The 26637-nt window shown below is 36.8% G+C and overlaps 2 protein-coding genes across 8 annotated transcripts in view; one reads left to right on the top strand and one right to left on the bottom strand.

Annotated features, from left to right (window-relative positions):
- Positions 1 to 26637, top strand: part of Plekhh2 (pleckstrin homology, MyTH4 and FERM domain containing H2) — a 103273-nt gene that overhangs the window by 6559 nt on the left and 70077 nt on the right. For all 7 annotated transcript variants that reach the window (XR_007211911.1, XM_048353032.1, XM_048353029.1 and 4 more), the window contains exons 2-3: positions 2284 to 2413; positions 12986 to 13048. Coding sequence is in view for 6 of the 7 variants with exons in the window: in XM_048353032.1 (XP_048208989.1) it covers positions 2291 to 2413; positions 12986 to 13048 (186 nt within the window). In the remaining variant the exon portion in view is untranslated. The remainder of the gene's footprint in view (positions 1 to 2283; positions 2414 to 12985; positions 13049 to 26637) is intronic.
- On the bottom strand, positions 10181 to 12246 carry C1galt1c1l (C1GALT1 specific chaperone 1 like). Its single transcript, XM_048353035.1, has one exon. It carries the CDS (start codon positions 12150 to 12152, stop codon positions 11208 to 11210), a length of 945 nt encoding a protein of 314 aa, XP_048208992.1. The 5' UTR covers positions 12153 to 12246; the 3' UTR covers positions 10181 to 11207.

Genomic DNA, 26637 nt, shown 5'->3' with positions numbered 1-26637 from the left:
CTCCTTGGTGCTTAATATAGAAGAATATCTCAACAATCCTGGTCAATGAATGGTTCAAGAATTAAGTACCTGTTTTGAATGGCTGCTTTTTAAAAATATATAATTTTGTTGTTATTATTAAGGTGTTATACAGAGGGATTACCATTTTGCAAGTCAGGTAATGAGTATATTTCCTTTTTGGACAATGTCACCTCTTCCTTCACCTTCTCTTAGTTTCCCACTCCTGTCCCTGCTCACAGTTGTGTAAGTCATTTTCCACATAGTATACACTGAGTACTAGGACCACATTTGTTTACTCTTCTTCCCTCCCTTTCTGTGCTTCCCTTTGCCTACCCTAAAAAGAAAAAAAGTACCCCAAAGCAAAACCAAACACCACCAGTAACAAAAAACACCCATGTTTCCATTCCTGGAATTCATTTCAATAAATAGTATTTTAAATGTTCAGAGGAATTAAGTCTTTGGTTTCCTCCTGTAAGAGTGTACTCCTTTAGTCTGGCTGTGTGTGAATGCTCAGACTTCTGTATAAGTTATTGTGTCCAGTTGTATTTTGGATCTAACTGCTTTTTATTTTTAATATTTGTATCTATATTTTCCCTGTCTCCTTCAAGTTTTCTTGCTAATGAAGTAACAGCAGAATGGAGAAAAAGTTTGTGATGAAAAATTGCATTATCTCTTCAGGACCACAAAAGGCGGGGGGAGAGAAGGGAGGAAGGAAGGAAGATTTATCCACTCCTAAGTCACTAATAATAAATGCTAATATAAAACAATAGTAACTTTTAATGATAAATTTAAATATTAAATTTTATATAGAAATATTAATGGTTTATTTTAATAAATACCCCTGGAGTTGAGTTTCTAAAAGAAACAAAAAGAGAATCATTTTTAGCTCTACAATGAATTTTCCATACACTATGGATAGGAGGACATATGGAAGCTTTGAGATGCCTAAAGTAATTTTAACAAAAGTTATAGCTTTTGGAAATAGTTGTGTTTATAGCGATTTATTTCTTTCTAAATTATTATTGAGTGATTAAGTCAGTATTAATGTGAAAACTGACTTAAGCACAAAACAATATGCTAAGAAAAGAATCTTCTAGTTTTTAGTATCATGTAGTTTTTTAAAAAATAGGTATTGATTTAGGGAGGGAGATTTGTTCCACTAAATTCTATGAAAATAAATTTTACTATATTTATTACAGAACAAAAGACTAGAAGACCCTTTAACTGAGCACTTTAGCTCCAGTATCATTGGGTTCTGAATGTTTCTCCATCATGTGTTCATGACTGGGGCTTGTCTCCTATAGAACATCCATTCCTAATGCAAATTTTTTTCACTTCATAGCAATTCTAAAATATATTTCTAGGCTAGTTATAAAAATTGCCTAATAAAACATTAACAAATATTTAAAACTGCTTTCATGAATCTCAGAGCCAGAAACAATCAGGCTTCCAAAATCAAGTAACACTTGAGAATTTCAAAACCAATTCCTTGGCCTCCTCTTCCCTTCGTGCTTCTCCCTGGATTAATCTCCAGAGGGAAAGTTCATATCATGGAAACTATTGAGTCCACATTTCCTTAATGTAAATGGTTCCAAATGTCATAATTATATGTTTTCTCTTCTTATGCCAAATAAAAATTATGCAAACTCGTCTGGAGAGTAGTAACTTACCTAGTTAAATATGTCAAAGGACTTCTGTCTTGAGAGACTTATCCTTGACTGGACAAATTTAGAGTGGTGGGTAAGTAATAATTTTAGAACTGAAACCATAATCATAGTCACGATGTGATGTTTCTTTAGATTATTTTATCATACTACCAATTGAATCAAATTGTAATTCTTCTATAAGTTTATGGGTATGGTAAAATGATGAAAAGTTAAGAGTCTCCTTTACTGGGCAGAGTTCAAAAGTAATAAAGACTCTATGCTGTGCTGTGTTATCACACTGTCCCAAGTTATTTTAGAAACAGCAATGTTTCGGTTGTTGACCACAACTCCCCATGAGGAAGAATGGCTCATGGTTGTCAGAATCTCTCTCTTCTAGATTGGGAAACAGACTTAGGAAAGTTAAGTGGTGCAACTGGGCTTCCATTCCACCTCTGGCTTCTTATCTCTCACTAAGTTCTTTGCATAAGCTACAGTAAGTCCTGGAACTTATCTTACAATTTAAAACTAGTATCTGGATAGCATGAGATAGTGACTTCAGCATGTGCATTGGGTTATTTAATGAATTATCTGCAATGCTAAGGTACTGTGTTGTTTGAATGCTTTCTTTCTTTTTTAGAATAAATATGGCAGAGCTTTCTGAGCCAGAAGGACCAATAAATTGGAAAGAAAGATGTATGGCTCTGGAGTCTCAGCTCATGAAATTTAGAGTTCAAGCAAGCAAGATACGAGAACTCTTAGCAGAAAAAGTAAGCTTCTCTCCCCAAACTTTGCTATGAACTATCAGCTACTTGTGAGATTATTTCATATAAGATTAATTTCCCTGTTTGGGGAAAATAAGCGTTTTTAAGATAATGAATGCAATGTAACATTTTACCAAGCATTTGAAACTGTACTTGGCATATTCTTTTGCTACTATTAGGGTGGATTGGGCATTAGGGGGAAAAAAAACCACCATTATTTGCAAATGCTACAAATATATTAAAGTTAGGTGTGATTGATGAATTTGGAGTTCATTCCAGAGAGGAAAGCTATAACATATTCAATTTTATTACAGGATTACTTAATAGCAGTTTAATATTTTAAATACTTAAGAATATCATTTGAAGTAATTATAGACTAACCCCATTTTCATAGTAAAAGGTGCTTGTTTTGTATTTAAAAGTATGCCTCTGCTTAGGAATTTCTATTGATTAACTGTTTATAATTAAACCATCATCAAGATGAGAATTGAATTCAACAAAGTAATATGCCTCTCTTAATAGTTCTAATAATGTAGTTAGAGTATTATAGGACAGAAATTTTGCTCTTGCAGATGTTTTAAGCTAATGGTTTTAAGCTAATTTGTTTGTTCATTCATTTATTTGATACATACTTGTTGAGGGTTACCACAGCAATCCCACAGTTAGATATGTGAACAAGATAGCCCATGTTTCTGATTCCAGGAAGCTTGGATTCTAGACCTATGTTTCTTGATGTGGTAGCCTCTGGCCACATGTAGCTGTTGAACATTTCAAATGAGGCTCATTTAAATTGAGATGTGCTGCAAATGTAAAACATATATTGGTTTTTAAATGTTCGCTATGGAAAAGGTAAAATGTTTGAGCAATAATTTTTATATTCTGTTGATAATATTTTGGATATTCGGTTAAATGGGTAATATTAAATTACTTTTTTCACTTTTAAAATGTATGTTCTTGAAATTTAAAATTAAATGTGTGGCTCACATGTTTCTAGGCAGTACTATTTATATAGGTGAATGAATGCTATTTATATTCAAAACCCATTAGAAGAATTTGCAGGTGTTTTATATACCATTCTTTTTTTTTTTTTTTTTTTTCCTGTCCTGGGTTTGGACTCAGGGCCTGAGCACTGACCCTGGCTTCTTTTTTGCTCAAGGCCAGCACTCTGCCACTGAGCCACAGCGCCCCTTCTGGCTGTTTTCTATATATGTGGTGCTGGGGAATCGAACCCAGGGCTTCATGTGTACAAGGCAAGCACTCTTGCCACTAGGCCATATCCTCAACCTCTATACCATTCTTTTTGGATGGAGACTGATACATGTAATACATCTCCAAAAATACATCATCCTTTCATTGTTAGTCAAGAATCTCTTAAAAATGTTCTAATAAAATTCAGTGGAATATCATTTTATTTAAGCCTCCATATACATATTATATATATACATATATACATATATATGTGTGTGTACTTACTTTTTTTTTTGCTTTAAGCCTAAGACTAAAGCTATTCTGTTCACTTTGATTTAAAGATGACCCAGTAATGGACTTTGCAGAATTCCTGATACAAGTATGGCCTATTTATTGGCATTAGAATAAATATTATAGATTGAGAAAGAATTCTAGTTTTAGTGTCTACAAGTAAGTGAACTTAACTCAGAGTTTAATGTCTTTTGCTCCTTTCTTCTGTGTTTTATTTATTCACTTGCTTACTTAATTGTCATTTCACATTTGTCATTGTTGACTACAGCCTCTGTTGTTTTTCTTAACTTATTTATTCTCTTGGTTTCCTTGTGAACTAATTGGAAGTTCTTTTTTTTTTTTTTTTTTTTTGCCAGTTCTGGGCTTGAACTCAGGGCCTGAGCACTGTCCTTGGCTTCTTGTTCAAGGCTAGCACTCTACCAACTTGTGCCACAGCACCACTTCTGGCCTTTTCTATATATGTGGTGCTGAGGAATTGAACTTGGGTTTCATGTATACGAGGCAAGCACTCTTGCTACTAGGCCATATTCCCAGCCCAGGAAGTTCTGTTTACTTGGCCTGCAATTATTTGACCTTTAAAATGTAAATGTTATGGCAACATTTTTTTCTGTTCTTTAGAAAGGCACATCATGGCAAATTTCCTTATGAGTATCCAATTTTATAAATTACAAAATTTTATTTTCTCTATAAGTAAAATTATAAGTAGCCTCATAATTATGAGTCAGTATGTCATTAGATTTAACGTATTATTTGTCACTGAGTGTTAAGAGGGATATTTCAAAATTATTGTCCTAGTTGTGGCTTTATTTTCTCTTTCATTTTTTTGGTCTGTATTTTGTATCTATGACTTAACTATTTGGACAGATCTAAGCAATGGAATAATTCAGATGTGTTTTACGTGTTGGAAAACGGCTAAGTATGCCAAGTTACTCATGGTTTCCTAGCACATATATTCAGCTCCAAAATGGAAATAAGAGTTTTCACAATCTTTTCTGTTTTATTTTATTATGAACTGTTTTTTCAAATTTGAAAATTCTTTTTCTTAATAAAAATACCTACTATTTATTGATTGATTATATATTCAGCACTTTATAGGTAAACCTTATTTCAACCATCTAACCATTCATGAAGTTGTAAATTTTACTGTCCTTATTTTTATAGATTAGGAAACTTAAGTTTACTGTGTTCCAGGAAATCTTCTAAGTGCTTTTATACATATACATTTAAATTTTTCCAGCAATCAGATCAATATCTACATAGAAGGAAAATTAGCACAGAAAAATTATTTAACTTGTCTGAGTTCACACCAGAGTGTAAGGGATGAAGCCAAGGTTTAAATCCAGGCTTTCTGAGCTGGGCACTGGTGGCTCATGCTGTAATCCTAGCTACTCAGGAGGCTGAGATCTGAGGATTGCCGTTCAAAGCCAGCTTAGGCAGGAAAATCCATGAAACTTACCTCTAATTAACCACTTAAAAATTGGAAGTGGAGCTGTGACTCTAAATGGTAGAGCACTAGCCTTGAGCAAAACACTCAGGGACAGTATTCAGGACATAAATTCAAGCCCTGGTACTGATGACAACAACAAAAACTAATAATAATAAATAAATAAATCCAGGCATTCTGTATGTAAAGCCCAAATAATTAGCCGTAACTCTATATGGCCTCTTGAATTGGATTCTCATACCACCTTCCTTGCATTCTCTAGTATATCTGTCCAGCCATCTATTCTGTCTGCTTTTCACCCATGCAACATAAAAATCCCTCACTGTCTAGGGTTAAGTATCTGTGTTTGTTAGTTGTATTTATTACGCATGTAGTAGTAATAATTTCTATAACATTATATATTTTCAAAGCAAACTGTTGCATTAACTCTAAATGCTAACTTGAGTCAAATGCTGAATTCCTGAGACTAGTCTGGTCCCATCCATAACCTTTGGCTTTGTGTTAGGACCAGTCTGATCCAGGGCTTCTAATAGTTTTGTTTCTTCCTCCCACAGGGATACAACTCCAAAGCTGAAGATTCTTGAGCAAATACTAATTTGATTCTTTAGCTCTGTGCCAGGAATTGTGGCCAGCTTCTCTTTTTTGCGACAGTTCTTGTTCTTAGGGGTTTTATTTTATTTTTATTTTTTTGGGGGGGAGGAAGGGTTATTTTGTATTTTGTTGGTGTTGGCTAAAGGCAGCTAACTCCAGGTGTCAACTGTGGTTACTAAGCATTTGCCATAGCCATTAGTTAGTTTAAACACAGAAGTAAGGCTATGACCTAATTAGTATTATTTCTAATCTATATATTTTAGTACTAAAGCTGAGAGTAATTGATTACTATGTCCAGTATTAGATAGCTAACAAATAGCAGAACTGCTAGTAAACTTTAGATTTTTCTGATTTGTTGTGATATAGCTAACAGTATCTAGTACATGGAAGTGACATGTTATTGCTTTCTTGTGTGTTTCCTTCTGTTTTCTTTTGTGGTGCTAAGGACTGAACCCAGGAACTGATTTGTGCTGGTCAAGTACACTGCCACTGAGCTATGCCCCAGGCCCTTTTGTATCTTTCTGGTGGGACATACTGATTAAGCGTAGAAGCAGTCAATGAAAATGTAATTATTGGCCAGTAAGAAGTATATTCATGAAATGTAAGGAAAAATCTATCACATAATCTGAGTATTTTTATAATTCAAGATGAATTTCAAATACATATTGAAGATGGAGTAGAAAACTCATTTAAAAAACTATTTTTGTAGCTATTTTTTTCCAATCACAATTTCTAAGTAAGGTAGAATATTGAAGCTTGTGAAGAAAAGGCCTTATTGAAGTCTTGGGCAAGTGCGGCTGTAAGTGGGAGAGGTCTTTAGAGGAATTTAAGGAATGGTGTTGGAAATATCCTTAGTATGCCAAATATAAACTCTTCAGGGAAGCTGAGATGTAAGTAGTTTTCCTACTTTACAATATTACTACTTAGTTTTCTGAGTCAGAGGGAAAAAAGGCAAGTTTTTTTTAATGTTACTTCCTACAAATTAGATTTTTAGTGCAAAGGAAAGGGAGAAATATGCGAAGAGGTTTCCCTTTAGACATGAGTGTGGTTCATATAACCTGCCACTGCATATACCTAATGCTGTATTTTTCCCCCTGCCTTTTAGTTATCCTTTCAGGAATGTAATTTCTCTGAGACAGTCTAGGAGTAACTCCCAGAAATAAGAAGTCCCTGGGTAATACAGTATATGTAGTCACACAGCAGTCCAGTGTAATACCCCAATTAACCATTTAAATCAGTTATTCTTCCGGCTCACCTAATATTGCAGAGCCTGTAAGACTTTATGGGCTAATTTGAATGTCACTTTGAGGGTTAATAGGTGAAGATACTATTTATTATCATAAACATTAAACAATTCTTGGTGATGAGTCTTCTATGGCATTTATAGGAGAGCTGGACTCCTTATTTAAGGGGTATAGCACTTGCCTAGCAAGCTTGGATCCTGAGCTCAAACCTCAGAACTGCAATAATAATAACTGCAACAACAATAATAAAATCTTAGTGCAGTGGTTCGAGCCTGTAATGTAACTCCAGCTACTTAGGAGGTATGAATTGGAGGATCTCAGCTTGAGGCCAATCTGGGCATTAAAATTCACAAGGCTCTTACAAATGACTGGATATGGTGGTACACACCTGTTATCCCAACTATGGATGCTGTGGCTCATCTTTATAATCTACAGGAGAAGCATAAATAGGAGAATAAAAATCTAGGCCAGCCTGGACTTAAAACAAAATCCTAGGTTGAAAATAGCCAACATAACCAAAAAAGGACTGGTAGAATGGATTGAGTGGTAGAGTACCTGTTTAGGAAATGTAAGGCTCTGAGTTCAAACTCTAGTATATGGGGTAAGGAGATTGGGGATGAATCATTTAAAGTCTTTACAGAAAATCAGGAGAAGAAATATTTGATCGGTATTGTTATCCACATCAGTGAATATGAAAACCTAAGGTATTCTACTGAAATTAACCAATCTGTTGAACAAGTTTGTACCCAGTGCCTATAATGAGAGGATCAGTGAGTATATGTGGTGGTATAGTGATCCAAGCTTAGTAGTAAATTCTCCTCTGCCATTTTATTGATTCTGGCTACAGAGGACACTTCTGTTAGCAATAAGTCAAATATGAGGTTCAGAATTTATGTCTTTAGTTATTGTACATGGCCCATTCCTAAAATACTATTGCTGTCTTTTTTGTTTTGTTTTAGGGAAATTGATCATTTCAATTTTTTTTCACTTACCTAGTAGTCATTGGTAGTGAATTCTACCTAAAGTGTAATGCACATATTGAGTGTAAGAATTTACGTAAATGTGTCTCATATTGCTTTTTGAGTATTTTGCAAAGTTATTTTCTAGCTCAAATATGAAAAGAAATAATCATGCAGATTCAAAGTATTACCTTTTGTAGTACCTGAATGTTGGAGCGGCTCTTAAAGTATTTAAGCTTTATCAGATAGACCATATTTATATTACTGCAGTGTGAAGTATCCAACAATTGTAATCTGTAATACAAATTGTGAATTGCAGTGGTTTCTTTTTATCAGAGTTTATCATTAGCATTTTTGTGGAAAAATTCTAAGCCTTTTTTCATTTCATTTGTTCAACATTTATTTATTTATTTTTTTTTCCGAAATGCAAAAGGAAGGCAAGGCTTTATTTAAGCGAGTTGCAACTCAGGGCTCAACATTTATTAATATAGTATTCATCATCCTATCCTCAGTTGTTACTATAAATAAATCAGCCATCCAGAGGTACTCAAATTATTTTCTACCCATAAGCAGAACATGGTTAGAATCTCAGATTCCAAATTTAATCTCTATCGGTTAATCTCTAAGCTCTCTGTCTCCTTTTTTTTAGGTTTTCCAAACATCTAACTTGGAACTTTTCCTATTATGAATATTAATATGATTGTAAGTCACCAATGCAGATTCTTAGGCTGAAAGAGAACTAAAGACCAATCCAACTAAGAATTTGTGGTTCTTTATGTTTGAGCTGGTTTTCATATGATTCTGTACTCTATGTGTAGTTTATAAATACTAGAGTAGCTGTGGTTTGACAAAAAGAGCACTAGGGAATCAGAATATGAAGACTGAAACCCCAGCCACCTTATGGGAGCATAAATGTCTATAATCATATTCATACACAATTTCCCATCTTCATAATAGTACGAACAACTTGCGTTTCATGGTAAGGCTGCAAAATGATGTATTTAATTGTTCCTGGTTCTGAACACTCATTTGAATTTCTAAAATTTTCTGTTCCCTGAGCGATATATCTTTCCTCTGAGATTATTTTCCTATTTTCATGTTTTTTTAGGGTGTGTTGAAAGCTTTGCTCAACTGTCTCATGATCATTGGTGGTCTATTTATATTTAAGAATGGGACATCTGCAATGTTGGCTGACAGTTGTGTACAAATGGTCAGAGCTGGCCAACTGTCAACCTTTGCTTTGCGAGAGTGTGGGGGAGACCAATTGTTAGGTTAGGAGCTTATAAATGCCACAGTTGTTGGATGAATGCACTCTAAACAATTTATTCAGTTTTGTAAGAGAAGGCATTTTCAATTTATGCAGGAAGTAAATGTTTATTTCCCAGACATTTTAACATATGAGGGTGAGAAATTTTCATAGACTTAGTTGACTCTAAATAGTCTCATATTTTCCATTAATAACTTTTTTTTTTCTTTTTACCCAATGTATTATTCTCCCTCCAGTCTTTACAAGATTCTGAAGGACATTTGGCCTTCAGGAGCTCAGGCCCCTTCCAGCCTTATTCTAGGCTGTGCTTCCCTTCCCATCATTCTGCTTCACTAATAACAGGAGGATCAAGCAAATAACTGTAAGCTTCCAGAGAGAGCGAACATATCACATAGAAAAGAACAGCAACTAAAATGATTTCAGTCTTACCAAAAGCAATAAATAGACATTAGAAGATATAATAGGACAGTGTTTTCAAAATTCTGAAGGAAAATGATCTCAAACCCAGAATTCTGTTCTGAGACTATTTGTGAATTTTACTTGAAGGTAGAATATGTTTTAAAAATATCTAAAGTCTTGTGTAACTTTTGGTGAATCTCCATCAAAAAGACAAAGTAAGCCTGGCACTGGTGCTTATAATCCTAGCTTCTCAGGAGACTGAGATCTGAGGATTGCAGTTCGAAACCAGCCTGGGCAGGAAAGTCCATGAGACTCTTATCTCCAGTAAACTATTCAGAAAAAGCTGGAAGTGATGCTATGGCTCAATTGGTACATCACTAGCCTTGCTCACAAAGAGGCTCAGGGACAGCACCCAAGCCCCTGAGTTCAAGTCCCAGGACCATAAAAAAAAAAAAAAAGACAAAGTAAACCAAAACCAAAGAAGGCAGGCAATATTGGAAACAGGAGATCCATTGTGAAAAAATGTTAAAAGGATTATTTAAGGAGAGAGCTATGTCAGGGTGAAAAGGGAGATAATCTAGAATGATACAGGTCCAAGGGTGTAAGGAGTGACTTCTCAGTGTTTTATACCTGTCATCGTAGCTACTCATGAAGCTGAGATCTGAAGATTGCATTTTGAAGTCATACTGAGCAAAAAAGTCCTCAAGACTATTTCTACCCATGAGTAGAAAAAGCTGAGAAAAATGCTGCTATGATGTGGATGTGGTAGTACTTGCCTATAATCCCAGCTACCTGGGAGATAGGGAGGACAGCAGTTTGGGGCCAGCCTGGGGAAAACTAGTGAGATATCATCTCAATCTGTAAACCCAGGGTGATGTGGGGTGTCTATCATCCCAGGGAAATGGAAAGCTGTAGGTATTAAGATTAAGGTCCAAGACTTGTGAAAGCAAAAGTAAGACCCTATCTGAAAATAATACTATGCAAAAATGGATAGGGGCATGGCTCAAGTGGTAGAATGTCTGTCTAGTAAATACAAGGCCCAATGATCAAACCCCAATAGTAGCAAGTAAAAAAGAAGAGGTGTGGTAGAGGAGCTTCTATGTGGACAGTTATATTATTGTCTGTGGTGACAGCAGATGTTCTATTATCCAGTAGAAATATATCAGCAATGTATGTGACTAAAATCTTTCTAGTGGACACACGAATAAAATGAAAATAAAACAGATGAAATTAATTTTAGTGGTATGTTTAACAACAAATATTAGTTTCAACATGGAAAATTATATTTTTGTAGTTTTCTAGCAATATTTGTATTCTTGAATATAGTATATATATATTTATATCAGGGCACATCTTAACTGGCTCTAGTCGTGTTTCAAGTGCCCTTGGACAGTACAGTTCTGCTTTTCACGGGTCCTCAGTCATTTTCTGAACCATTTGGCGGCAAGAAAACTAGCGTGTCATTGAAATGATGTCCAAACGCCCTGAGCCGATACACTCCATACATCATTACTTCCATCTTTTCGCGAGTCAGTCCATTAAAAGTAATAGCCATATCTGAACAGCAGCCTTTGACTACTTGCTGAGGCTTAGTAGGCATGGCCTCTTGAATAAGACGCGCGATTGGCTTCGTATTAAAGATGTTTTTCCCTTCGAAATCCTCTGCGTTTTCGGCAACAATGCCTGCATATTTCAGGCACATGGCAAGCTGCTTGTCGTAGGCCAAATTCCACATGGCACTCGGGTCCGCACAGCTCCTGTCGATCAGGAGGCGTCGGATAAATCTCTTCATGGACCCTATGCTCAGGACGATCCCTCCTTCGGCAGTCACGTACTCGAGGTCTCCGGACCGGGCGGTGTGGCCCAGGTAGAAAGGCTGCCAGGCGTCCCTGGTCAGCAGGAAGTACTTGAGGTTCTCGATGACCGCGAACGTGGTGGGGAGGGTAAGGAAGTACCAGTTGTAGTGGTCGCCGTGCTTCCCGAAGACAGCCTTGTAGGTCTCCCTCATCTGGACCCACTGGTCGTCTCTCCCCGCCCCGAACAGCTCGTCGTGCTTGGTGTCGTAGAGCTCCGCCCGGTCGCAGTGCTTGGTCCAGGTGTCTTTCAGGACCGTCCAGTCGCTCTCGTCTTCGGACTCTCCGAGGATGACACACAGGACCCGGATGCTCCGGTTGAGCTGCGTGCGGGTGGCGTCCAACAGGTCTAAGAAATCCTTGTCGCCGGGTGGGGGCAGGTGACGGTGCCTGTGGCCTTGAGCCGGACCATCATGTCGAATGTGAATGTGGCTTAGAGTAGTGAGCAAAGCCCAGGAAATGATCCCCACCAACGTGCCCTTCACAAAGGACGCCCCGGGCGAGGCCATGTTCCGGACGTTGAAGACAGCTCGTGCCAAACAGGGTGCCCTGGTGGCACGGGCGGAGGAGGACACTTCCGGGCCACTGTGGCTTGCGGGGGGGTGGGGGGGGATAGGGGCGGGAGGAAGCTGTGTCTCTGTGGGAGCACTTCTGGGATGGGTCACCTCTTCATGGGGCCACTTCTGGACTGGGCCACTCTAGCTGTTGGAGGCTCTACCCTCTCGATGGTGCCAGGACAGGGCGAGGCCAGGGCCAGCCTTAGTCCAACTTGAGCGGGACCCTGGGGTGAGTTGAAGGCACCCCAGAAGTTCTGGACGTTGCAACCACCCAGCCAACAAGCACTCCTGAAAGTGAGCAGAAATGTGCGCTTAGCAGGCCAGATTTCCGCATTCAACAAAAAGAATGTGAAACTGATCTTTACCTCTTGACTTGTGGAAGTCAACACATGGTACACTTATATTATTCATTTGGGTATTTGTGTGTGTGATTTATTCACAGGTTCTTATATATTATTTCCATAATCATGTAAGAATGTGAAACTGTGCAGTCCTGACTTAAATGTATCCATAGTGTTGGAACACACCAATTCCCTGAAGTCTTAGTGAATTTTTTTTTTATCAAAATACCAAGTGTAACATTTCAAGACTTCCTTGCTTGCTTTCTTTTTCCTTCCTGTCTTTCTTTTTAAATTTTTCTATTAGTGTGTTGTTCTTAATATATATTGACTAGCAATTTGGAGTCTACTGATGATACTCCTGTGGCATAGATTACATCATATCAAAACAGACTTTTTATGAATTTTTCAATTTTTATATATTTCATATCTCACCTTACTTTACAGATGCAACAGCTTGAGAGACAAGTTATTGATGCTGAACGTCAAGCAGAAAAAGCTTTTCAACAGGTAAAGTACAATTTTTTAATATTTATTTATTTATTTTTATTTTTTGGCCAGTCCTGGGGCGTGGACTCAGGGCCTGAGCCACTGTCCCTGGCTTCTTTTTGCTCAAGGCTAGCACTCTGCCACTTGAGCCACAGCGCCACTTCTGGCCGTTTTCTGTATATGTGGTGCTGGGGAATTGAACCCAGGCCTCATGTATATGAGGCAAGCACTCTTGCCAGTAGGCCATATCCCCAGCCTGATAAAGTATAATCTTAAAGGTTGTTTTTTTCTGCCTCTATAATGGTTTTGCATAAAATCAGAAGATAATTTGTCAGCTCTCAGTACATTTTACCATTTTGACTGTTCATGAGCTTAACCTGTAGAGAATCTTAACTTTACATACTATCAAGAGGAATAGAGACTTCCTAAATTAGAAAGTTTCATCTTCTGAGAAAATGTAATGTGACTTTTATAATAATACCACTTATAACTAAGTTTAAATATAAATATATTCATAGCACCTTTATAGTTGTAAAGGTTTGAAATGTCTTGGGATGTTGGGTTGTCACATAGGAATAAAGACACCAGATAGAAAATAACTCAGCAAGGCAAAGTTTACTTCTTCAGAAAGGCCAAAAATCTGACAAGCAGCTCCTTTTGCTCAAGGCTAGTACTCTACCACTTGAGCCACAGCACCACTTCCAGCTTTTTCTGTGATTAATCCAAGATAAGAGTCTCATGGACTTTCCGGCCTGGGGTGACTTTGAACCACCCTCCACAGATCTCAGCCTCTTGAATAGCTACGATTACAGGTGTGAGCAATCAGTGCCCAGTTTATGTAATTTCTTCTAGATGGATTCAGTTAATATGTGATATTTTTTGTCTGGATATTTTTATTTGGCAAGATGTTTGCAAGATTCACCCATGTGAACATATGCTATGTTATGTTTATCCACTCATCTACTGGTGAACATTTTCCCCCACCATTAGGCTAGCACGAGTAATGCTGCCATGAACATGTATATACAAGTGTTTGTGAACCTGTTTAATTCTTTTGTCTATATGCCTTTTTTTCTTGAAATCAAAACTATATTGACACATTTTGATTTTTTTTCTTTTTCTTTGTGCTGATCCTGGGGCCTGAACTCTGAGTCTGGGTGCTGTCCCTAAGCTTTCTCACTCAAGGCTAGCTCTACCATTTGAATCATAGCTCCACTTCCAGCTTTTTGGTAGTTGATTGGAGATAGAGTCTCAGGGACTTTCCTGCCCTGGATGGCTTCAGAGATCCTCAGATCTCAACCTCTTTTTTTAAAAAAAATTAATTTTATTGTCAAGGTGACGTACAGAGGGGTTACATACGTAAGGTAGTGAGTACATTTCTTTTTATTTTTATTTTTTTGCCAGTCCTGGGCCTTGGACTCAGGGCCTGAGCACTGTCCCTGGCTTCTTCCCGCTCAAGGCTAGCACTCTGCCACTTGAGCCACAGCGCCGCTTCTGGCCGTTTTCTGTATATGTGGTGCTGGGGAATCGAACCTAGGGCCTCGTGTATCTGAGGCAGGCACTCTTGCCACTAGGCTATATCCCCAGCCCGTGAGTACATTTCTTGACAAGCTTGTTACCTCCTCCCTCATTTCCCCCCCTCACCTACCTTCCTCCCCAACCCCCTCCCCACAGTTGTATAGTTAGTTTCCAACATATTGTCTTGGAGTATTGCACTGGATCGCCTTTTATCCTTTGTCTCACCATTCTGATCTTCCCCCTTCCCTTCCCTAATTCAGATACACATATATACAATAGCCAGGGTACCAAAATCAAATACAGTGACAACAGGGGCTAAACCATAGGGAAGAAAAGTGCAAGAAAAAAATAATTTCACATAGTGCACTAAAAATAACAACAATGAAAAACCACTTGTTTCCATATCTTGGAGTTCATTTCACATAGCATCATCTTATATGATCATATGTACATAGTCATTGAGCTATTGTGTGTTTTCCCTCATTGGTATTGATTAGTATATGTCTAGGATAGTCCAAGCAGAAGATCTTAGCCTCTTGAGTAGCTGTGATTACAGGTTTGAGTCACTGGTACCTGGCTTCATTTGATTCTTAAACTATTTAGTCTGTAAGGTCTCCTCCCTTTACTTCCTTTTTTATTTCTTTTTCTTATATGTTGGGAAAAAAGAGTCAATTTTACCTCTAAAGTTTCTGGATTTTGCAGATTACAGCCCTCTGACGTTAATTAACAAGAGGCATTTAATACTTCTATATTTCCTGTAAAATAAAGTCAATCTAAATATTTGACCCTCTTTCTCTTATTAAACACCCTCACCAAATTGTATATTTCTATCATGAGGCATGTTAGATCTAGTGATCTCTTTTTCTGTATTATATTAGCAGCAATTGATAATCTTGTTTTGACCCATTATTTCAAAGGGAGACAATCACTTTTTGATTGTCTTTATTTTGGGCTTTATTTTTCAGAATAGGTTTAGATTGACAACAAAATTGAATGGAAAGTACAGAAATCTCATGTACCTTCTCCCTTATCATATACCCAAATTATATCTAGCCTTCCTCACCCTTAACATCCCACATTAGCTAGTACATTTGTTACAATCAATGAACCAACAATGACACATTATTATCCCCTAAATTTTTAAATAACTTACCTTAGAGTTTAGAATTTACTCCTAGTTGTTTGTTCTATGAGTTTTAACAAATGTATAATGAATTTTATTCACCACTATATTATCATATAGAATAGTTGTGCTGCTCTAAAATTCTATGCCTAATCTAATCAACCTTTCTTGCTCTAAAGTCTCTAGAAACTACAATCTTTTTACTATCCTCACAGTTTTGCTTTTAACAGACTCTAATCTTTAGAATAATACAGTAAATTGACAGTCCATATTGGCCTTTCTTTACTTAACAATATGCATTCTTTCCTTTATGGCTTTTTATAACTTGATAGCTTATTTCTTTTTAGTGCTGAATGAAATTCTATTGTATGAATTAGTGCAGTTTATAATTATTACTTTTTAAAAATCAAGATATAATCTATATAACCCAAAAGTACACTAGATAAACATACAAGTATGTACTTGTATAACTACCACGACCTCCACTGTATAAATACCAAGATATAGAGCATTTCATTGCCCTGAGGATTCTCATGTGCTCTTTCTCCATCCACACCCCTGTTCCACTAAAATTAAGTCATGGATATTCTCTTGTCTATCATTATAAATTAGCTTGGCTATTCCTGATAGTATATTTTTTGGTGTCCTGGATACTTTTGCTTACTGTTATATCTATGTGCGTTCAAATTTACCCAATATTACCTTTTTTCTTTCTTTTTACTGATGAATAGTATTCAGTGTGACTTCACCTCAATTTTATTCATTCAACTGTTGGTGAACATTTGATTTATCTTAGGTTCTAGGCTCTTACAAATAAAGCAGCTACAAATATCTCTATACTTTTATTTTGGTTCTTGATTCTCTTGGGTATATACCTAAGGGTGCAATTGGTGAGCCAAAGGTTGGCAAATGTTTACTTTAGTAGACATTGGCAAATGGTTTTGCCAGCAGTAGTGTTGCACTCCTGCTAGCAGTGTGTGAAAATTCCAGCTGCTTCAGACCTTGCTAACACTTGGTATGGTTATTTTTTTAAATTTTAGCCATTCTAACCATGCTGTTGTTCAACAGAATGCTAATCTAAATTTTCTTCCTTGGTATAATATACACGTGTACACACAACAGACCATTTCCACAATTTGAATTTATCTGGAGCAGAACATAAATGTTTGACATCTAATAATCTCTGCCAATAAAAAGAACCCAAGCAGATTTTTCCTTGTAAAGATGATGTACAGAGGAATTACAGTTACATAAGGCAGATAATGAGTACATTTCTTTTTGAACAGTGTTCTCCTTCCCTCATTTTTCTCTCACTTTTTCCCCTTCTGACCCCCTGGCCCCCCAGGTTGTAAAGTTCATTCCCATCATAGTGTCTAGTGAGTATCACTGTTGAATTGATTCATCCTTTGTCCCACCATTTCTGTGATTCCCCTTCTCTTCCTCAAGTCAGATAAACATACATGAGACAAAGGGTACAGAAATAAAAAACAGTGACAAAAGGGAATAAATCAAGAAAGAAAAATAACTGCAAACAGTACAATTTAAAAAACCCTCGTGTTTCCATTTCTTGGAGTTCATTTCAATAAACATTATTTTATATGGTAATATGCACATAGTTGTTGAGCCATGGTGTGATCTTCTCTTAAATATATCCTCCTTGTTCTCACTGCACAATGCTTAGAGTGCTGTTATTAATCATGTCCAAGTGTGATTATTTGTCTTTTACTATCCATTGGATTAATGTGTAGATTTATAGACATATTCTGGTTATTACAAATGAGGGAAACGATGCAGCCTATGTTTCTTTGGGTCTAGTTTACTTCACTTAAAATAATTTTTCCAAGTCTTTTTTTTATGAATGAAGCAATGTAATACTTTCTGATGGAAGCATAGTATTCCATTGTGTATATATACCACATTTTCTGATCCATTCATTCACTGAGGAGCATCTGGGTTGATTCAATATCTTAGCTATGGTAAATAATGCTGCCATGAACATGGTTGTGCTGATGGCTTTAGTGTAGGCTGGTTTGTGGTCATTTGGGTAAATGCCCAAGAGTGGGATTGCTGGGTCATAGGGAAGCTCTATGTTTAGTCTTTTGAGGAACCTCCATACTGCTTTCCAGAGTGGTTGAATACGTTTAAATTCCCACCAACAGTGGCCATATCCCTGTAAGCACCTGTTATTTCTTTTCTTGATAATGGCCATTCTAACTGGCGTGAGGTGGAATCTCAATGTTGTTTTGATTTGCATTTCTTTTATGGCCAGAGATGTTGAACATTCCATCATGTGTCTATTGGCCATCCTTTTTTTTTTTTTTTTGCCAATCCTGGGGCTTGGACTCAGCCTGAGCACTGTCCCTGGCTTCTCTTTGTTCAAGGCTAGCACTCTGCCACTTGAGCCACAGCGCCACTTCTGGCCGTTTTCTGTATATGTGGTGCTGAGGAATCCAACCCAGGGCTTCATGTACACTCTTGCCACTAGACCATATCCCCAGCCCTGTTGGCCATTCTTATTTCTTCTTTGGAGAAGTCTCTTTTTAAGTCCTTAGCCTACTTATTAATGTGTTGTTAGTTTGTGGATTTATCTTTGAGGGGTTTAATTTTTTTGAGCTCTAAGTATATTTTAGATATGAGGCACTTATCTGATATATAGCTAGTAAAGATCTCCTATTCTGTGGGCCTTCTGTTTATCTTGATAGCTATATCCTTTGCCATGCAGAAACTCTTCAGTTTGATGTAGTCCCATTTAACCTTTTTTTAATTTATTGTGATTCTGGATCTTTACTTAGGATGTTTGACCTACAAGCAGGTTTTTGTTTTTTTCTTCTTTTTTATTGTCAAAGTGAAGTACAAAGGGGTTACATTTTCATATGTAAGGCATGTACATTTCTTATCCAACTTGTTACCTCCTCTCTCATTCCCCCCACCCCATTTCTTTCCCTCTCCCCCCATGAGTTGTATAGTTGGTTTACACCAATTGGTTTTGTAACAAGCAGGTTTTTCTTACTGCAAAAAGTTCATTGAATCTGCCAAAGTGGGAGAAGATTGTATACTGTAACGAAAGAAACAGCTGTTCCAAGACTATTGTAGATGCTCCTCATAAAACTGTAGATGTGGTACATTCTAACCCAGTCAGTGTTCCTAGAATGTAGTTATTTCAGCGTGCATGTGACAGTATTCTAAACACATAGACTAAAAGCCCATGTCACAAGTGAGCACTTTACTTTTTCTTTCTCTTCTTTCCATCTGTCCCTCCCTCCCTCCCTCCCTTCTCCCCTCCTTCCTTCCTTCCTTTCCTTCCCCCCTTCCTCCCTCCCCCTCTGCCTCCCTTCCTCCCCCTCTTCCTCCCTTCCTGCCTTCTTTGAAGGATAAGAATGGAGACAGAACAGGAATAAAGGGATTTGAGACCAAAGATTGACAAGGTAGTCTTTTCAGATGAAGAGAAATAAGATGAATTTATGTTTTCTCTGATTGAGAACAGAGTTAACTTTTTAACTAGGTTTAAATCCAAAGTCTGCTACTTTAATTGACTGGAAAATGTTCTTATGTCTCAGTTTTATCACTTACAAAAAAAGAGCTAGTACTGGCAGAACTGATAGCCCCTGTACCATGTAGAGGTTTATCCCATAGTGATTAAAAACACAGATTCTGGAGTCAAATTGCCAAGTTTAATCTGCCTTCATCTCTTACCATCTATTGGACTTGGCCCCAGTTTTCTAGTGGGGAAATGTGGTACCATCTAATGCCTATGACATAGGATTTTGTGGAAGTTGAATAAGTTGCTATGAGCTAAATACTTGGACTATTTCCTGGCACTTAGAAGTGCTATAGAAGTTTCAGCTGTTATGAAGATTGAAGCTAATTTAAGTAAAGTGCTTGACATTCAGTCATTCCTCCATAAATGGTGATGGTGGGTGGGTAGAAGTACTATTAGTAATGTTAAGTGTCTATGTGCTTCCTTTGAAGATATTCTTTAGCTGATATTACTGGTGCTGATATCCACACTTATAACAAGGCAACAATCAACAGTAAAACCACAAAAGGTTACTCAAATTCTATAAAAGACACTTATGTCATCCTACCTCATTCTATATCAAAACACCTCTGTCTTTTTCAGTACTGGTGAAGTGAACCTTATGTACATATTCCTGCTCCATCCCACACTCTGTAGTTCATATGTCACTTGGTTTACCTTTCTGTGTCTTTTCATATCTTCCACTGTGTGTTTTCCTTTCTCTCTTTGGCTTTTCTTAGTGGTATGTCTCCATCTACACTCATGACTGTCTGTATAAGCCCTTCTGTCTGTATAAGCCCTATTGTACCCTTCTACTTACTTTTCTTAAACCTTCAAATGCATATATTACAGAGGGGGAAAAATAAATTAAGGGTGGTTTTGCTTAAAACTCTTAACTTCTATGTGTGGTAAGTTTGTTTCTGAAAATTAAATTAAATAATTTTTATATGTGATTTTTTTTTTGTTAATTTCTTGCCCTTAGATATTGGGTCTTAATAGATCCAGTAGGAATTCTAAAGAAAAAGAATCACCATTCCCCTTGCAAGGCAATCAAACCATGGCAGTTTTTAGCCACCCATGCTTGCTCACCCACTCATCTTGACAAGTTTAACAAGAAGAACTTACAGTTTCCCTTTGAAAATATAAGTTATATAGGTATATTCAGGTGTAAAATTGTTTAGTTTTAGCACTACATCTTTAAGCAAAAAAAAGTAACAATATGTTTGGTTATTTAAAGCAAAACAAAGGTGGAGTCAGGGTAGGAGAATCAGATTGCAGACCTTTGAGTTTCTGTAAGCTAGAAAAGTCTGTAGGTATTTCCCTTTGTCATAACAGTTTACATTTATTCGGTGTCTATTTTGTTATGCTTCAGAAAGAATTTTTTCCATAAATAATTCATAATGAATCGAAAAAGTTGACAGGAAATGTAAACATGAGCTGATCATGTTACCATTTTTGGCCTGTGTGTTAAGTTAGAGTAAGGGAATCCACTGGCATGTTTAACAATTTCTGTGGGACTGTGGCCTATCTGGATGTTTATGCTGCTTTTATTCAGCTTGTCTTTTCTCATTTAACTGTATCCTAAGACTTAAATAACTGTATTTACATTATCCAAAAAGAAATGTTTCACCATCAAAAGTAACAGCCATCTCAACCCTATACTTTACCTTTATACATTTTCCCTTTGTTTATTAATAAATGGCACCATTTCCTGAACTAAATTGTCTACAGAGAAGGAAGATCATACATTTTTCCAGAGAAACTTTAGTGATCTTTATGCTTAACTCTGAAACACATTTTTATTGCTGTTTTCAAGTTGTGATATCAGTACATTAGTTAACCCAGTACTGTTTATTAGTATTCATTACCTTATGTAATAGCCCTAGGTATTATACTAATTTGTGCTAATCAAGAAAAGTTTCCCCTGTAAAATTTGTGAGGTTGTTTTGTTTTTTGGTACTAGGGATTGAACTCCAGGCAAGTGTTCTATTACTTTAGCCACATCATAGTCCTTTTGCTTTTGTTTTTCAGGTAGCATGTTATGCCAATGATACTTGGTAGTCTTCTGAACACAGTCCTCCTATCTCTACCTACTGAGTAATTGGGGATTACAGGCATGTGCCACCATCCTTAGCCTGGAGTTTGTGTTTTTATTCTACCTTTTGGGGCTTGATTTCTTTGCCTACATTTGATTCAGACTTAGGAGCTGTATTTAAAATTCTCCCTGACCATTCTGCTATGCAGGCTAATCTTCCTTTCAGTAAAGTTCTTCTCAAATTGAAAGTATTAGTTCTTAATGAATTATTAGTGCTCTTTTATCTTCATATGCCAGACTTTAGAATGGTTTGATGCTTTTCACTACACAGAAAGCACAGGTGGCTCACGTCTATAATCCTAGCTATTTAGGAGGCTGAGATCTGAGGATCACTGTTCAAAGCCAGCCTGAGCAAGAAAGTTTTTAAGATTCTTATCTCCAGTGAACAGCAAAAAACAAACAAACAATAAAAAAACAATGAAGGAGGAGAGGGAGAAGGAGGTCGTGGTAGAGCATTTGCCTTGAGGGGAGAAAAAAGCTTAGACATAGCATATAGGCTCTGAGTTCAAGCCTTAGAACTAGCACATGCAAAAAGTTTATTTATTGCTTTTCCTTTCACCTTTGTAAGAAGATCTTACTTCATAAATTTTGACATATTATACCAAAATAATTACATTTAAAATGTGATTAGAATGATTAATTAATTTGGAATACATCTTAAATAACTAGAAAATAAGCTTGGATTTTAAATACTCTTCACATTTCCTTCATTCTATTTGGGAACAATCAGGAATCTTTGTCCTGTCTTTGCAGTGTTTAAGGAAATAGGAATTGCCAGTCCTTACTCAAAATGTAATTATAATCGTCTGGACATGTAGCTAAGTGGTAAAGTACTTGCCTTGCATGAATGAATCCCTGTTTTTGATACTCTAGCATAACACACACACACACACACACACAGTACACACTAAATCTTGATGGCTTAGAGTAGAGGATGGAGCAATGAAATGAGAAGCAGAAATAGCAACATGGTTGAAATTATGAGAGTAATATTTGCAGTGCCTGTTTTTTTGTTATCCTGTTGTGGGCAAAATAATGGAAAATAACACCAGAAGCTTTGTCGGGCATCCCAAAACTTTCCTCAGATTCAAAGAATTGCTGGAAAGACTTGCAGGACCCAGAAAAGACTTATATTTATGGTTTGTTAGAGTAAAAATATTTGGATTGAAATCAACAAAAGGAAAAGGCTCATTAGGTGGTGGCTGGGAGCACCCATTAGAGTTCCAAGAGGGTGCACTTAGTCCTCCTGTCAATGATATATGACAACATGCACAGGACATTGTCAAAACATTGCTAACCTGAAAACTGAGCTTTGGTGACCAGGCTTTTTACTGGGGTGTGTCATGTAGGTCTTAAGTGTTATGTGACTGATCTTCATTCCTTAGTCTATAGACTTGCTACTTACCTGTCTGCTTCTAGTGGTCAAACAGGTATAGAGTGACCCACAGTTCTTACTGAACAAAAATAGGCATTCACCAATCAGCACATAGCATTAACTTTCTTATGCCACTGGAGATGATCTCAGATATCTAAAAGATAGTTTTATCGCCACATTTTTATTACCAAAAAAAGATAGTTCTACCCACCTGGATATTCCAAAGGCTCAGAAACTGTCTTTCAAGGACCAATCCTTTCTTTAGAATGTGAAGGGTCTGACTTCCCTGAGATCTCCCAGTTAACCCTTTGCTAAAGAGGAGCTTAGAGATCTAAGGATTAAGAAGGTTTCTTTGGGGGGGGATAAATAGCTGAAGCAAGTGTTGAGTAGAAGCAGAGACTTTTCTATAGAAATAAAGGAGAAAAGAAGCCCCAGAATATGAGCTATTCCACACGGGAGGGTATCCAGGTATAGACAGTTGCAAGAGTTTATTTAAACTAATTCAAATTTATATGTATTTGTTTATGGTCAGTTTGAGGAGTTGAATTCTTCAGTTGTTCAGGTTAAGTGAGTAGGAAATGAACTAGGTTATTTTCCATGTGCTTGTGGTAGGGTATTTTAAAAGACTACTTGTTTCTTTTGTACTTGTTTCTTAGCTTTTCAGTAAAAATGTTATTCAACTAATGGCCAAGGAAGACTGGAGAATCCTCTTAGATTTGGTCATATATGATCATATACCAGGTGGTATGTAGGATACTTAGAATTATGTTGTGGGGAGGCTGGGAATATGGCCTAGTGGCAAGAGTGCTTGCCTCGTATACACAAAGCCCTGGGTTCAATTCCCTAGCACCACATATATAGAAAATGGCCAGAAGTGGCACCTGTGGCTCAAGTGGCAGAGTGCTAGCCTTGAGCAAAAAGAAGTCAGGGGCAGTATTCAGACCAAGTTGAAGGCCCAGGACTGGCAAAAAAAAAAAAAAAAGAATTATGTTGTGGTGCTTTCTAAAGAGATTTTGAACATTTGGCAATATTTTTCTTGCCTTAGAAAGTTGTCTAAAAGTAATAGTCAAAAAAGTTTCAGATAGTATACATGCATCCTAGGAGCTCTGTCATTCATTTATAGAGTGAGAATAACATTCAAGTTAAATATATTTTTCATAGTAGAAGAACAGTTTCAAATCATAGTCATCTAAGACCCTAGATCTTTCCTATGTAATGACAGGGCAGTTTTATATGGCAAGCCAATGTCTATAGGGTGGCCTGCTCTGACTTAATAAAAAGAGACCATAGGCAAAGTACTGGTAATATTTTTTTCTTATTTATTGACAAAGTGATGTACAGAGAGGTTACAGTTTCATACATTAGGCATTAGCTACATTTCTTGTACTGTTTGTTACCTCCTCCCTCATTTCCCCCTCCCCCCGGTAATATTTTTTAAATTTACTTTATTGCTGATATAGAGGTATGTACAGAGGGGTTACAATTACATGAGTCAGGTAATGAGTACATTTCCTTTCACATAGTATCATCTATTCCCTCATTCTCCCTCAGTCCCTCCTTCCCATTTCCACCATGAGTTGTATAGTTCACGTTCATCAATGACCAGGGAGTTCTACTGTAGCACTTTGTCACCCTTTTCCCTGGGGTTCTGTGCCCTCTCCCTACCCTCCTGAAGATAGACATGTGTGAATACACCACACATAACATAAAGAAGACAGAATCATCAAAAACTAAAAGCTAAAAAAAAAAGATAAAAGAAGTCTTTTGTTTCACTATCTTGGAGTTCATTTCACTATGTATATTATTTTGTATAAATATGAAGAGGCACTTAGGCATTGTGCCTTTGTGAGTCTCTCCTAAGCGTATCCTCTTTTGGTCTCACTGTGTGTGAGTATCTAGAATCCTGTGTAATTTGTCATCCAAGTGCATTTTAGATCTAACCACACATATGAGAGAACATGTATCATTTGTCTCTCTGAGCTTGGCTTACCTTGCTTAAAATGGTTTGCTCTATTTCCACCCATTTTCCTGCAAATAACATTATTTTATTGTTTCTAATGACTGTGCAAAATTCTGTTGTATATAGGTAACAACAGTTTTTGGATCCACTCATCTATTGTGGGGCATCTGGGCTGTTTATGTATCTTGGCTATTGTGAATATTGTGGCAATAAACATAGATGTACAGGTATCCTTATCATTTTCTGGCTCATGATGTTCAGGGGACATAGGCCTGGTAATATTTATTTTGATTCAATTAACTTTTCTTTTTCTTGAGATTTATCTTCTGGTACTTTTGTACTCAAGAGGAGAAATGCGATTTTGAACTTGAGTTCTGCTCTTCTCTCCCTGCTTCTACAGTTACAGGATACCCTATGTGTAACTGGTAATAGCATCTAAGATTGGCCCTTGGTATGTACTGTCCCACTCTCTCCTGGGCCAAAAGACAAATCTATGATCCAAACCCAGTCTTTGATGTGGATCGTTGTCCTTTGAGTTCATGCAGAAATTTCACTATATTAGATTTAAGAATCTAAATCTAAGGTAACTCACATTGTCATTTGAATTGTGGAATACATTTTGATCTTTTTAACAAATTATTTCCAGATATGTGAGTAATTATCTAGGTAAGACAGTTTTGACATCTGAATTGAATTTACATGTATACAGTGACCCCATAGATGAAACTTGGTATTCATGGTTAAAAAAATTAAGTCAAAACAACCTCTCTGTCTTCCTTATGAAAATTTCCACTAGTCAAAGCCTTCCAACCTGCAGAAAGGACTCCTTTTGATTTTTTCAGAGATATTTTTAATAGTTAAGATATTTTTCATCTTAACTGTCGTTAGTTTCTCAAATACTTTCACATTGGTTTTTATTTATAACCTAAGCCATTGCTAAAATTACATTCTTATCTATTTGAAATCTATAGAAAAAACCTCTATATTGTATATAGTCCCAAATACTTTCTTTTCTTTTCTTGATGTCAGTAGCACCTCCCTTTTTTAGACTTGCTCTTAGGAGCTGAGATTACCTCCAAGCCCAGGATCATGTTTGTGAGTCATAGAAAGATGGTGAAAAGGGACAGCTGAACAATGGTGACAGTGAAATCTAAACTTCACTGTAAGTTGAGACTTATGTAATCAGTGTAGGGCAGCAAACACAATTTTCAGATATGCTTTTTTGAAATTTAATATGCTAGAATATGTTTAGTAGAAGATTCAAGCAGATTGAAGCATCATTCACTTTCCAGGCACATACCTGTTAATCAAATTGACTGCCTTTTTTATACGTTTAATTTTTTTTTTCTGATAATCATGGGGCTTGAACTCAGGGCCTGGGCACTGTCCCTGAGCTTTTATATTCAAGGCTAGTGCTTTACCACTTTGAGCCACAGCTCCACTTTTGGTTTTCTGGTGGTTAATTAGAGTCTCACAGACTTTGCTGCTTAGGCTGGCTTTGAATCACAATCCTCAGATCTCAGCCTCCTGAGTAGCTAGGATTATGGGCATGAACCATGGGCACCCAGCTTATTATATTTTTATCTTTCTTTCCTACCAGAATGTAATTTCTGAATAGTGGTTATTTTGTTCACTGGTGCTTTCCCAGGGCCTGGAATAGGTCTGACATTTGGCAAGTACTCATCCAACATTTTGAGCTAATCAATGAGCTCTCATGGAACACATTCTCCTATCTGTATCTAGTTTCTTATTTTTAGTTTTTTATAATTCTAATGCTTAAGGCTTTAAGTTTCTTTATTTTATTTTAATTTCCATTGTGGGTTTTTTTTCCCCATCCAAGTTCAGTTCCCCCTGCCCAAAGTGTGTTATACAGGTCATTTGGTGTGAGTTTTTATTCATCATGCATCTTCTATTCTTTATGGTTTTGTTTAACATATACAAAATGATGCTAGAAACTTTCTGTTTTTACACAGAAACTTTGCAGATTCTCTTTGCCTAGTAAACATGACTGTTATCTAACAT

The sequence above is a fragment of the Perognathus longimembris genome, chromosome 8, assembly GCF_023159225.1.
Source record: "Perognathus longimembris pacificus isolate PPM17 chromosome 8, ASM2315922v1, whole genome shotgun sequence".
NCBI classification, from domain to species: domain Eukaryota; kingdom Metazoa; phylum Chordata; class Mammalia; order Rodentia; family Heteromyidae; genus Perognathus; species Perognathus longimembris.
Note: the sequence above shows the minus strand (reverse complement) of the source record. Positions and strands in the feature narration are given on the sequence as shown.

Excerpts from the sequence above, each read along its gene's own strand:
- C1galt1c1l (XM_048353035.1), bottom strand. The coding sequence starts at position 12,152 with ATGGCCTCGCCCGGGGCGTCCTTTGTGAAGGGCACGTTGGTGGGGATC.